The 11,952-nt window shown below is 30.1% G+C and overlaps 2 protein-coding genes across 10 annotated transcripts; both read right to left on the bottom strand.

Annotated features, from left to right (window-relative positions):
* Positions 1–204: 204 nt before the first annotated feature.
* LOC122570174 (death-associated inhibitor of apoptosis 1-like) lies at positions 205–6,870 on the bottom strand. 6 transcript variants are annotated; one of them, XM_043732207.1, is made up of 3 exons: positions 6,712–6,870; positions 1,547–2,420; positions 205–1,443 (listed from the first exon to the last, which is right to left on the bottom strand). In XM_043732207.1, the coding sequence occupies exons 2-3, from the start codon at positions 2,384–2,386 to the stop codon at positions 1,063–1,065; spliced, it is 1,221 nt and encodes a 406-aa protein (XP_043588142.1). In that variant the 5' UTR covers positions 2,387–2,420; positions 6,712–6,870; the 3' UTR covers positions 205–1,062. The 6 variants fall into 6 exon arrangements, with proteins under 6 accessions (XP_043588142.1, XP_043588134.1, XP_043588117.1 ...); XM_043732199.1 differs by lacking the exon at positions 6,712–6,870 and adding an exon at positions 4,284–4,377; XM_043732182.1 differs by lacking the exon at positions 6,712–6,870 and adding an exon at positions 4,191–4,347.
* Positions 6,871–8,598: 1,728 nt separating this feature from the next.
* On the bottom strand, positions 8,599–11,081 carry LOC122570199 (baculoviral IAP repeat-containing protein 7). 4 transcript variants are annotated; one of them, XM_043732250.1, is made up of 8 exons: positions 10,363–11,078; positions 10,170–10,287; positions 9,900–10,040; positions 9,647–9,825; positions 9,454–9,576; positions 9,238–9,380; positions 9,016–9,155; positions 8,599–8,902 (listed from the first exon to the last, which is right to left on the bottom strand). In XM_043732250.1, exons 1-8 carry the CDS (start codon positions 10,840–10,842, stop codon positions 8,712–8,714), a joined length of 1,515 nt encoding a protein of 504 aa, XP_043588185.1. In that variant the 5' UTR covers positions 10,843–11,078; the 3' UTR covers positions 8,599–8,711. The 4 variants fall into 4 exon arrangements, with proteins under 4 accessions (XP_043588185.1, XP_043588176.1, XP_043588158.1 ...); XM_043732241.1 differs by having other exon boundaries at positions 9,900–10,097; positions 10,363–11,077; XM_043732223.1 differs by having other exon boundaries at positions 9,900–10,287; positions 10,363–11,081.
* Between the last annotated feature and the right edge of the window lie 871 nt (positions 11,082–11,952).

Genomic DNA, 11,952 nt, shown 5'->3' on the forward strand with positions numbered 1-11,952 from the left:
TATGTATAAAAAAAAGGTGCAATAAATAGAAAATTAATAATGTTGACGTGTAAATTTTGAATATACAAAATTTTAGAATATCTCAGAATATTACATAAAATTTAGCAATTTTACCCAATATTCAACTTCACATGGAATAAATTTACTTGAATAAATAACAGTAATAATAATTTAAAAATTTGGAAATGTTAATAAACGTGTTTGTACTTTTCATTCGTAATTGTATTTTTAAATACCGAAATTGTTTTTTACATACACTAATTTTTATTGTATTATTTTAGGTTCACATAAATTATTTACTTTATTTAACGCATGAAGTAGAAATTGCAATGTAAATGAATGGAACAATTGTAGATGAAGATCTGTTACATACAGGAAATATATTTGTAATAATTCCGCGCTTTGCACTTTACTTTCAACTGTCTTCAAAAAATTAATATTTAACTAGAGAAATTTAATAAAAATGCAAGATTGTAATGCATTTCATATTCTATTTTATTTTCTAATCCTTTAACCCCCTATACCAAATACTTACAGTTGCTATGATAAGTGATAAATATTTTTCAATCGTGATACATGTTAAAAATGAATTTCTTTATACATTGATGTGAAGAATTGAGAAAGTCTAACGTACACTCATGGCGACGACTTGGCTTTTGCTTCTTTTGCTTTATTGCTCTCGAAACTGGCGCATTTTTTTGTTGCAATTTGATTTCTTTCGCTTTTTCGAGTTGTCTCGAAGCATTGCGGGAAGGCGAAATTATTCATTATCAGGATGTATACAGATACTATCGAGCTGCGCTGGCTCGGTTAACTGGGGCTTGGGTTCGTAACCGAGAGATCAACAGGTACGAATCCGAGTCCCAGTCGTTTTCCAACCAGCACACCTGCAACTCGATTTATTCTTAGTTGTATTATGCTTATTTTTAATGCTGCTTCTGGTGGTTCGAAAAAACACTTAAAAGTAAAATTCGAAGGACAGAATCACCATAAATATATCATCCATGTATGCAATGTATTTTTATCTATAATTGTAGTAATACTATGAATATGTATGGAATACTATGGGATGAAAGCTCGTACAGTCATCGTAACAGGTTCTCTACATACTGCACAAGTTGTCATGCCAGGAGCACATTTTACACAAGCAACCATATGTCCACATGGTAAAAATACCACTCCTAATTCTCCGTTATAACAGATTTTGCACATTCTTGCATCATCAGTAGGTTTGGTATTTTGTGTTTTTATATTTGATGGATTTTCTGCTGGCTCGGATTCTAAACTTCTTTTTATGGGTTCTGTATTGCTGGCAATACCCCAAATATCATTATTTTGAGAACTTGATCCTGGATTGCTTTCTGTCTCTTCTTTCCTTTCTACTTCTACACTGGTAGATTGTACTTTCTTAATAAAACTGGGTAGATTCATCTGCATTGTTTCCTGAAATAAATACAATATCCATAAGTATGTAATGCAGTTATTAATTACTTATTATGCACATGGCATAAAATATGCAATTAAGGATATAGATTTGTGTACTTACTTCTTTAGAAGGTGGAGATATATGCTGGCCTGTTATTTTATTTACATAATCTTGCCCTTGTACGATTAATAAATAACAGCATTTAGAAAACCACTTTGCGTGTTGCTCCCAAGGATCATCTTCTGGTTCCCAATCTTTTAAACCACCTCCACAGTGGTAACACAAGGTTTGGTCACCTTTCCCAGTATAAAAAAAGCCCGCATCGGCTAATTGTTCTTTTGTTTGTGGCATAGATTTAGGCCATGTTACAAATGTGCGTAACCTAGCATCATAACTAGCATATTCTGGATGTACTGGCCCCTTAGTCCTTCCCAGACCTAAACAGCCAAGTTTAGCTGTGCTTGCTAGTTGTAATTCCATTGAAAAATTATGGTCATCGGGACCAGATGTAGGTCGATATTCTAAACCATAAGGACTACATACATCTCTACTTCTTGGTCTTGGTGGTATCACCGTACCAGGATCTACTCCAATGGGTACATTACCACAGTTCAGTTTACGAATAAATCTACACCTTGCAGACCATCTCTGATGATCGACCATGGGTATATCACCTTCTACCCATTTACATATCTCAACTTCACATTCGAAACATTTCACTTTGTCACTTTCACCGGTATAATAAAATCCTGCAGCTGCAAGCTTTTCAGGTTCAATGTATGTTACAGGCCAATTTTCAAAACTCTGAAGTCTTGCTGCTTCAAAATGGTAATCAATATTATCTGCTTCATCATGACATATATCAGGTGTTACAGAAACTGATGGTGTTAAATGTGCATTTCCTGAAGATTTTAAGTTTGTATCATTTCCCAAGTCTCTGTGTTTGATTATACCAATCATTTTATTTGAATTATTGTTAAAAATATCTTCAAACCTATTAAAAAAATTGCAATTGTTATATAAAATATTAATTCTAAATAGATTTTTATTAAAATATTATTGACTTGCAATTATTTTTTCTACTCTAAGTATTTTTCATAGCATCAATTTCATTTTATTAATAAAAATAAGTAAAGTTAACTTGCAATTATATATAATAAAATTGTGCAACATATGGAATATGCATATTTAAATGTATATTGCGTTGAATGTACGATCGTATTATACATTTATGGGACATACCACCCGCATTTGATAAGAAAGAGGGAAGGGGAAAGAACTCTAAACTTGTTAAATGATTACAATGCCGTTATGATTCGTGAATGACGGAGTATCATGGACTTTTCTCAGTACATAACGTTGAAATGACGCAGCCTACGTATCGCACACAAACGAAAACTTCCGAGAACTCTCTCTCTCTCTCTTTCTCTCTCCTTCTCGATTCTTAGAGTTTACACAGTCTCATGCTCTGTTCACCGCCCTGTGCAACGTTGCCGCTTGTATGGCCCGTATTTCAACTTCTCTTGTTGCATTACACCACTGTATGCTCATGAGAATGAAATGCATCGACAAGGGCGTAGCAACTGACATTTTACATTATTTAATACTATAATTTGATGTTACAAAATCTTACTAAATTTATTGATCAACTACAAGCAGCTAAACACATCATGCTACTTTTCATTTTAAAGTTTTTATATAAAACTGAAAATATGTAATAAATACTATATATATAATATATTTTAATACGTACGAAGATCATTTATTAAATCTTAATTAAAGAAAATTAAGAACCTTGCACAAATGACGTTATAAAATTTTGACTTTTAATCTAATAATAATGTTGTGTTACTATTAGGAAAAATTGTAATTTATACAGATCACTAAACCGGTTTATTAAATTGTATACTAGAAATCTGTAATGTACTTTTTCCTCTTCTTTTCAGAACGCATACTTTTCTAATGTTCCCGTTTAAAAGAAACGTAGTACCGATACTGATATCGAAAAATTTTGCAATGACTGAAACATGTTTATACGATATAAAATACATATACACATAATAAAAAAAATAATACAGTTATTAACAATTTATCTAACTTTGAAACAAACTTTTTCAAACAGTATATATTTTTTAATGTTCATATCTCTCTCATGAAAGATTAATAAAATTTGATATAATTAAAATCAGAGAAAGGTAATTAATCGATTAATTAACTTTTATATTCCGTCTCTAAAGTAAGTAAAACATTTTAACAATACGTAAACAAGAAAGAGAGAAATATACAATATATACATCGCGGAATTAAATCTTAAAGTTACACTGAACTTTCACATCTGTTTCATTTTATGACATTTGGCAACAGCGTAATCAAGAGTAGGAAAGGGAGAAGTGGAAGAACACAACGGAAGTTGGTATGCAAGAAAGATAGCCTCAACCAAACATAACTCATTATCTTCTTACAACAAAAGTTAAAAATTGTTTTTTCAAAATTAGAGTGATTGTACAAATTACTATATATTTATGCTATTTAGAGCATATTTTGATATTTGAAATGTTTAATCAAAAGATACAATTTCTGTATAATTTATGTAAATTCCATAAACTTGTGTAAATTATTAACAATTTAAGTCCATGAAATTATTTCACTAACATGTATTATATTTTCACTTACAAATAAAGAAACGTTTCCAGTTAATTTTTTCTCGAAAAATGTTATATCTGTACGATTGATAAAACAAAAATGCATTACATATATAACATACCAATATTAGACGTACTGACTTCGACAAGTCGGCAAATGTTCGAAAAACACTATTGTCAACGTTATTATACAAAACTCGTCCATTCACTCATACCTTTTGCGTGCCTAACACTGAACGTGGCAAAACTCCTGTTTCTACCTCCTGCCTACCCTACCCAACCACATCCCACGATCCCACTCAAGCAACTAAATATCGATGCTGCGCATGCGCGTGCAGCACCACGTAAAGAATCTACGTATGCCTAAAGCGGACAACACACTTGTCATTAGTCATTTAGCGCAAAATTTAAATGCGGCTTCGAATTTCATCTGTCTATTATTATTAATTTCATTGCAGAAGTTTATATACATGATTATAGTCGTATTTCGTAACATACCTAACGTTTCTATCTAACTTCAATTCAGTTCTTTTTTCAGTTTACTCAATTTTAAGTTTAAGTAAAGTTACAGATAATTACGCTTTATTCATTCATAAACATTATCTTCCACCTGAAAATATAATGCTTCTATCGAGAGGAATTAGAAAGGGTACATACATATATGTATCATTCGTGCAGCGTTTTCGCGGAAACCTACATCGCGCAGCGTAGAAATACGAAGTACGATTAATGAAATATTTCACACGAGCGTGAAATTTTCTTTTTAAATCCTATGCGTTCGAAGCTCCAGAGATGTATCGCGTTTCTTTTATTTGCGAAAAAATGTAATTCCTTAGAGAAGATATCATTTCTGCTCCCATTAATTCATAAATTCACGTACACGTTAATACAACTTTTGGTCTCTGTATTTTATCTTTTTCTTTTTCGTAAGTATTTCTGTATAACTTAGGATTCCGGCGCTATTGCTTATGTGCATGCCAGCGAGGTTGTTATTTAGGATTACAATGTAGCGAGTCTTCATTGTGGGCCAATTAAAGAAATGCCACTACTGATAATAACAGATGATAAATATTTGAATTAATTTTGAAGCAATTTAAAGTTTTTTAATAATACGAAAATGCAAATTGTTTCGAGCATAATTAGGATATAATTTCAAAACTATCATAACTTCTAAATCAGATACTACTCAAATACGTATATTTGAGAAATATATCATTCTGTTTTCCTTCCAGTTGAGACAATGAGTTAGTTTTTATTACCCTAAAATAATCCTATGACTAGCGTATTTTATGACCCTAATAAGCCCAATCGATAGAACGGATATGAAAAAGCGGATCTGAAAATGCAACCTGAAATAAGATCTGGAAAACAATAACACCCAAGAAAATAATAATGGGTCTATATCGCATATCAAAGAATTAAAGGGTACTTAATCATATATACCCTCTATAAAGCTTGTAGTTTTCTACTCCGGACATCTTTCAATATCTTATTTTTTACATGACGGTATTCAATTTTTCCATGTGATAGTTTTCATTTTTAACATCACATTGCACTTTTTTATGTAATTCTTCCAATCATCATCTGCTATCACTACGTTGCATCCAATGAAACCTCGAATATCTCACTATATATAATATTACATTTACATTTATTTTTATTTTTTTTAATTTCGTTGTTTGTACGAATGAATTGACTATATTTCCGACAAACAATCTAATCTTAGTATTCCAACTATTAAATAGATCTAATACCGAAAGTCAAGCAATATAATCAATTCTATACAATCAAGCAAGAATTCTTCTGAGAACAATTAGTCAATTTCTTTATCTATTGATAAACACAAGCCGAGTTTTATATTCAAAGAATGGAATTGTACTCCAAAGCTATCTTTCGATAAGGAATCAGATACTCGTAAATCGAATCTCAATATTCTCCACCATGATCCAATTTTACAATATAATGTAAGAAGACACGGCAGCACACGACAATATATGTACATACATATTATATCTTTAGTGCAATTTTTTATTTATTATATCTTTCATACTTTTATTATCATTAAAATAAATATGTATTAATAAACATACTAATATAATCTTTTAAGTAAAAGAATATGCATATATCTAAAAAACATAATGAAGAGGTTTCAAACGATAAATATAAATATATGATCAAATGTTTTAATATTGAATATTCTTAGGAAACAACAATGAAGTTCTTCCTTAAGCCCTGTAGTTTCCACTCAACTTGATTTAGCTAAAGTGTAATAATAATAATGAAAGTCGTAGAAAAAGCACCGATAAATCTACTACGTTTTCTTTGTATGTAGGTTTTTAGTTGCATATTAATCCAGTGCGTAAATTTCTTGGAAATATTTCTTAAAATGACAATTTAATAAAATCAATACATATGTATATATATATATATCTATTTTTTTAAATATCGTCAAATTTAAACTTTTTTTTATTTACATTTCAGCATTTCTATGACTTTTGCAGAATTGTATATAAGAAATTTTTTCCCCTGGTATTTTTAGCATTTTTATATTTCATACAAATTTAATGTTTTTAGAAATATAATATTATGTGTTATACAATTATTATAACGAAATATGTTAAAGATATTATTTTATATACGTACTTGGCATCCGGAAATACACAGTTAATAACATCAGTTTTACAATAACAACTAGTGATGTATCAGTAACAAGGACTATTTATATTACTAAATAATCTAAGATAGCTTATCTCAGTTTTAAATTACATTGAAAATGTACTGATTAATGTTATTTTCCAAAAACGAGATATTTCATTTGTAATGTGTAAATAATACATTGATATAAAATTAATATAAAATGATAAATATATTACTATACATTTTTTATTATCGCAACTGGAAAATTTCACATATTATATATAACGTAATATTTACCCTCTCAATCAAAAATGTTGTATGATTAGAATAGACATTATAAAATTATATGACAATGTTCTATTCAGGAATATTACAAGCCGAACCTGAAGGAGCCATATACCGAAGGTATTAATTAAAAGGTACCAACACATACCCTCTATAAACACCCCAGATTATTAGTCAGATTCTTACTATGGACATTTTTTCACATTTTTCTTTTATAATGGTGGCTAATTGTTTCATATAACGATTTCCATTTTTAGCTTTGTACTTTTCTTTTTCACATAAAATTTATAACTCTTATTACTAAGTTGAAATCTGTAATTATTTTTTTCTTCTGAATTTTTCTTCTAAGGAGGAGTCAATCTTATTTCAACATTCGAATGAAATAATTTAATTCCTTCAAACAAACAAGTCTAATTCCGAAATTTATCGTTAAACTAGTCGAGTGTTATAATTAACACATTGAATACCACACTAGTTTTACAGAGATTGCCCGTAGCGCTACGATGAATTTTTTATATTATACGATACATATAATGTTGAAATATTACCTACAAGACATATGTTACGGTATATAATCATCATTAATGAATTTATCTCACTGAGGTCATCGATAGCCTCCTGTGGCGCTGAAATGTGATTTTGCGCTATTCACTTATTTTTTGCGATTATCAATTATCTCATATTGTTTCTTCGCGTTGTTAAATAACTGTTCTATGTTCTTACGTCCCGGGACCTATCATAAACCATAATTCATCCCTCGGTCAAGATGATCATCTATTTTTATAAATATACTTATTCGGACCCGCAATAATTCTAAAGAACCGTTACAAGATTTAGCATTGTTTACTTTACTGTCAAGACCCTTAATTGCCATCAAACATTTTTTAAATAGAAACATTCCTTGGGGTTATTGTTCATTAAGGTAAAACACGGAAAAGGCTCGTTTTTCCCAACGGGTTCGACAGCCACTGGTGGGGGGCGCACATAATAGATCTATATTCCATGTATAAATGAAATTATTTTTATATATTTTATACTGCATTAATTTTGTCATACCATTGTAGTAACGCTGGTAATAATAAAAAATTTATAACTATTGACATTTGCTGTATTTCTACTAATCTTGGCGCGCCGGTCACCGGTGATCCCCACAGCGCCACGGCCAAGTTGAGTGCCGGTTACCGGTGACCCCCGTGGCATTCAACGAGTTAAAGAATGGAATTTGTACTAGGGAGTTATCTTCAAACCCCGTAAACCAAATCTTAATATTTTCCGATGCGATTCAACTTGGTAACATAACGCAACACAATCCAATACACTACAGACAATATTAAATTCATTTCGTTCAGAGTACACAATTGAAATTAATATCACCTACATATGAAGATATAAAATTTTATTTGCTTAGATAAACATTATCTATATTATCATTGTAATATTTAATATTATATGTTTATTAATTATTGAAACCATTAGACGTAATAACACAATTTTCTATTTGAGAAATACTGTATTAGTACATAATTTGTTTCTTTTACTATTTTTTGATATATACTCTTATTTTAATGAGTAAATTATAAATACAATGATATACATACATTATTTTCACGAAACATACAAAAAATATATTTTTATACATGTATATCTTTACGTTTTAAATTATTAAATTTTCATAAATAAATTTAACGATATATTCATCAATTAATATTTTACTATCTGTTTTATGAAAGAAATGTACGGACAGTTGCTTTAATTTCTTGTCGACACATTAGACAATATGTAAGAGATGATGCACAGTAAACACAAGTTGCTAAGTGTCCACAAGGTAAAAATACAATAGCTATTTCTCGATCCATGCAAATTTTACATAAACGAGCTTCTTTTAATTTTCTGTTTTCTTCTTCCAAAGCTGCTAGGAAAGTAGGCAGTATTTTTCATTAAATTAAGTATATACTAAGACTTATTATATACAAATTTAATTTAGGTCAATGATTTTATGATCAATCTTTTATTTTTATTACTTACTGGATTCCTTAAAATTAGCCTTTTTGTCAGTATTGCTTTTGTCATTGGATATTACAGAGTTCTCATCTTCAATTGAACATACTCTATATTCATCTTTTTTAACAGCATTACACTGTTCTACACCACTATTGGTTTGCTCCCTTAGCATTATGATTTAACATAATAATTAATTCTAGAAGAGATGGCTCAGATATATAGCAAATAATTTTATTTGTTACTAACCTTGTTAATTCTTCCATAATTTGGTCACAAAGAACATCTTCTATAAGTTGATCAGAATTTGTATATGGTGTCCCTATTTCCTCCATTCGTTTTTTTAATGCCCTCTTTATTCTGCCCACATGCAATCCAATTTCTAAAGCTTCCTGGGAGAAGATAATGTCCATGATTATATTAAATGTATTTTAGAAATAATCAAATAAATATATGAACTATTACCATTGCTGGTGGACTCTCTAGTAACTTTTTTAATGTTGCTTCAGTAATTTCTAATGAAGGTACAGTAGTAGATGGTGTCTCAGCTATATCTGTGCTTTCATCTTCTGTTACACCTTCAAAAATCTATACGGATATAAAGTAACTTCAAACTTTTACAAAACATATGATATAAATATAGTTGTATAATATTTACTGATTGATCCAAAGGTGGTCTGTTGTTAATGCACTGTTTGATAAATTCTTGCCCTCTTACAAGATTCACAAATTCGCATTTAGGAAACCATCTTGCATGTTCAGTCCATGCATCATCTGTTGCTTCCCAATTTCGTAAACCACCATCACAGTGAAAACATCTAACATGGTCACCAAACCCTATTATAATATTTTCATACTATTAGTTTAGTATTATTTAGTATTATAATATCTTTGTTCTATATAATTTATACCATCATAATAAAATCCAGCACTAGCTAATATTTCAGGAGTTTGCTTAATATTTTCTGGCCAGCCATTAAAGGTTCGTAATCTTCCTTCGTATGTTGCACAATCTGGTTTTTTAGGAGTTGTGTGTATTTGTATTCCTAAGTCTGAGAGATTTGATGTTGCACCAGGCATTAATTTTACATTAGTTAAATATAAATTATCTAATGAAAGAAAAATTGAAATAAAATAATTTCTGTACAGAAAAAGAAAAAGCTTTTTTAGCGTACAAATACCATCTTTATCTTGATGAACATAGAAGTTACAATTAGGGAAATATTCTCTATGTTTTCTCTCTGGATCATCACCAAGTTTCCACTTTCTTAGAATACCTCCACAATATGTACATTGTACCTATAAAAGGTATGATTATATACATTATATAAATATGTATTATGTAAAATTTATATTTTTTAAATGTATTATTACTTCATCATCATGTTGAAGATAATAAAATCCAGCTTTAGCAAGTTTTTCAGGCGATACAATAGAAGAAATTGGCCAATTAGTAAAGGATTGTAATCTTTGTGACATAACCCTACATTCTTTTTGAGGTTCTTTATTCTGATAAAGGTTTATAGATTGACATTCAACTATGTTATTGCCCTGTGATGTTTCTGTTGATGATGATGCTAATCCAAGATTATTAATAGGTATTGGTATCAGAGGGACATTACAAGTACTAGAAGGATTTTGAACAAAAGGACAATTAGGTTCGGCTAATCGATGGCGCACTATAGCTTGATCACCATAATTCCAATCAGAAATTTTTACTCCACATAGAAAACATTGTACTTCTAAGGCATGTCCAGTGTAGTAAAATCCGGCTTTTGCTATTCGAGCAGCATCAACTGTGGCATTTACTGGCCAATCCGTAAAAGTTCTTAGTCTACTTTCTTCAACATTCATTTTAGAATTTCATTTACCTTTATTTGAATGTTACAAACAGAAAAAATTAACCAATTTTAACAGAGTCGTATGTTCGATTTACAACGTAGAATAAATGACTATCGTATGTATTTTACGTTGGAAGCCTCATTATTATACTGATATTGTATTTATACTGAGACATACTGATTTGATATAATAATCATCTACATATCACGTCATAATATGTAGACTAATAACGAAGCAGGGAAATATAATTAAAAGGTTACATTTCTACGCGTGCGCGATATTTCAGGACCGTCTTTATTAGGGTGCCTGTATTTTGTTTAGACTTTTATTAATATACACTCATAATGCAAATTATAAAATTTATCAATTTATACAAATAAAAGTTTATATTTACAATAAATAAAAATTTAAATAAGTTATATATATGTAACTATTTTGGTTATAATTATTATAATACAAAAAATCCACGGACTTATAAACAAGTCTCGATACTCGTTAGAGAAAACCGTCCGAAAATTAAATCGTGAAAAATGAATATGGAAGACAACATAGTTCTCGTTCTGCGACACGCAGCATAAGTAGAGTGTTTCTTTCTATCTCTGTCTGAAATATTCATAGCAGGTAACGCGTCACGATGCGCAGGACATAAATCTCCTGAACGTGAACGCTTGTGTGAACAGTAACAATTGTTTCCTATCTCTATTTCTTAAAATAATCTGATAATATAAATTATTCGTTCCCTTATTATTTTTATAATTAATTTGTTATTATTTACGCAAGCATTGCCAGCTGCCTCGCGCAGGCCGGATTGAAAAAGTTAACCCAAATTCAAACCCAATATGTACATTGATATTCTGCTTTAATTGAATTATAACAAACATTTCTTACAGCCTTGCATATGCAGTTGTGCATGGGGCTTTAAGTACGTCCACCTTCATTCATATATTATTATTATTTTATTTAGTCCGTGCCTCTCGGCTTTGGACGAACTTTCAGCTTTCTTTACAGCTCTTTATTGCACTAATCGCATTCTTACCTCTAATCTAACACTAATGCTTATGATCTATTTCAACTTATGCCTACGAATTATTGCAACTTAAGCCTACACACTATTGCCACTTA

This window comes from Bombus pyrosoma, linkage group LG1, assembly GCF_014825855.1.
Source record: "Bombus pyrosoma isolate SC7728 linkage group LG1, ASM1482585v1, whole genome shotgun sequence".
Taxonomy (NCBI): domain Eukaryota; kingdom Metazoa; phylum Arthropoda; class Insecta; order Hymenoptera; family Apidae; genus Bombus; species Bombus pyrosoma.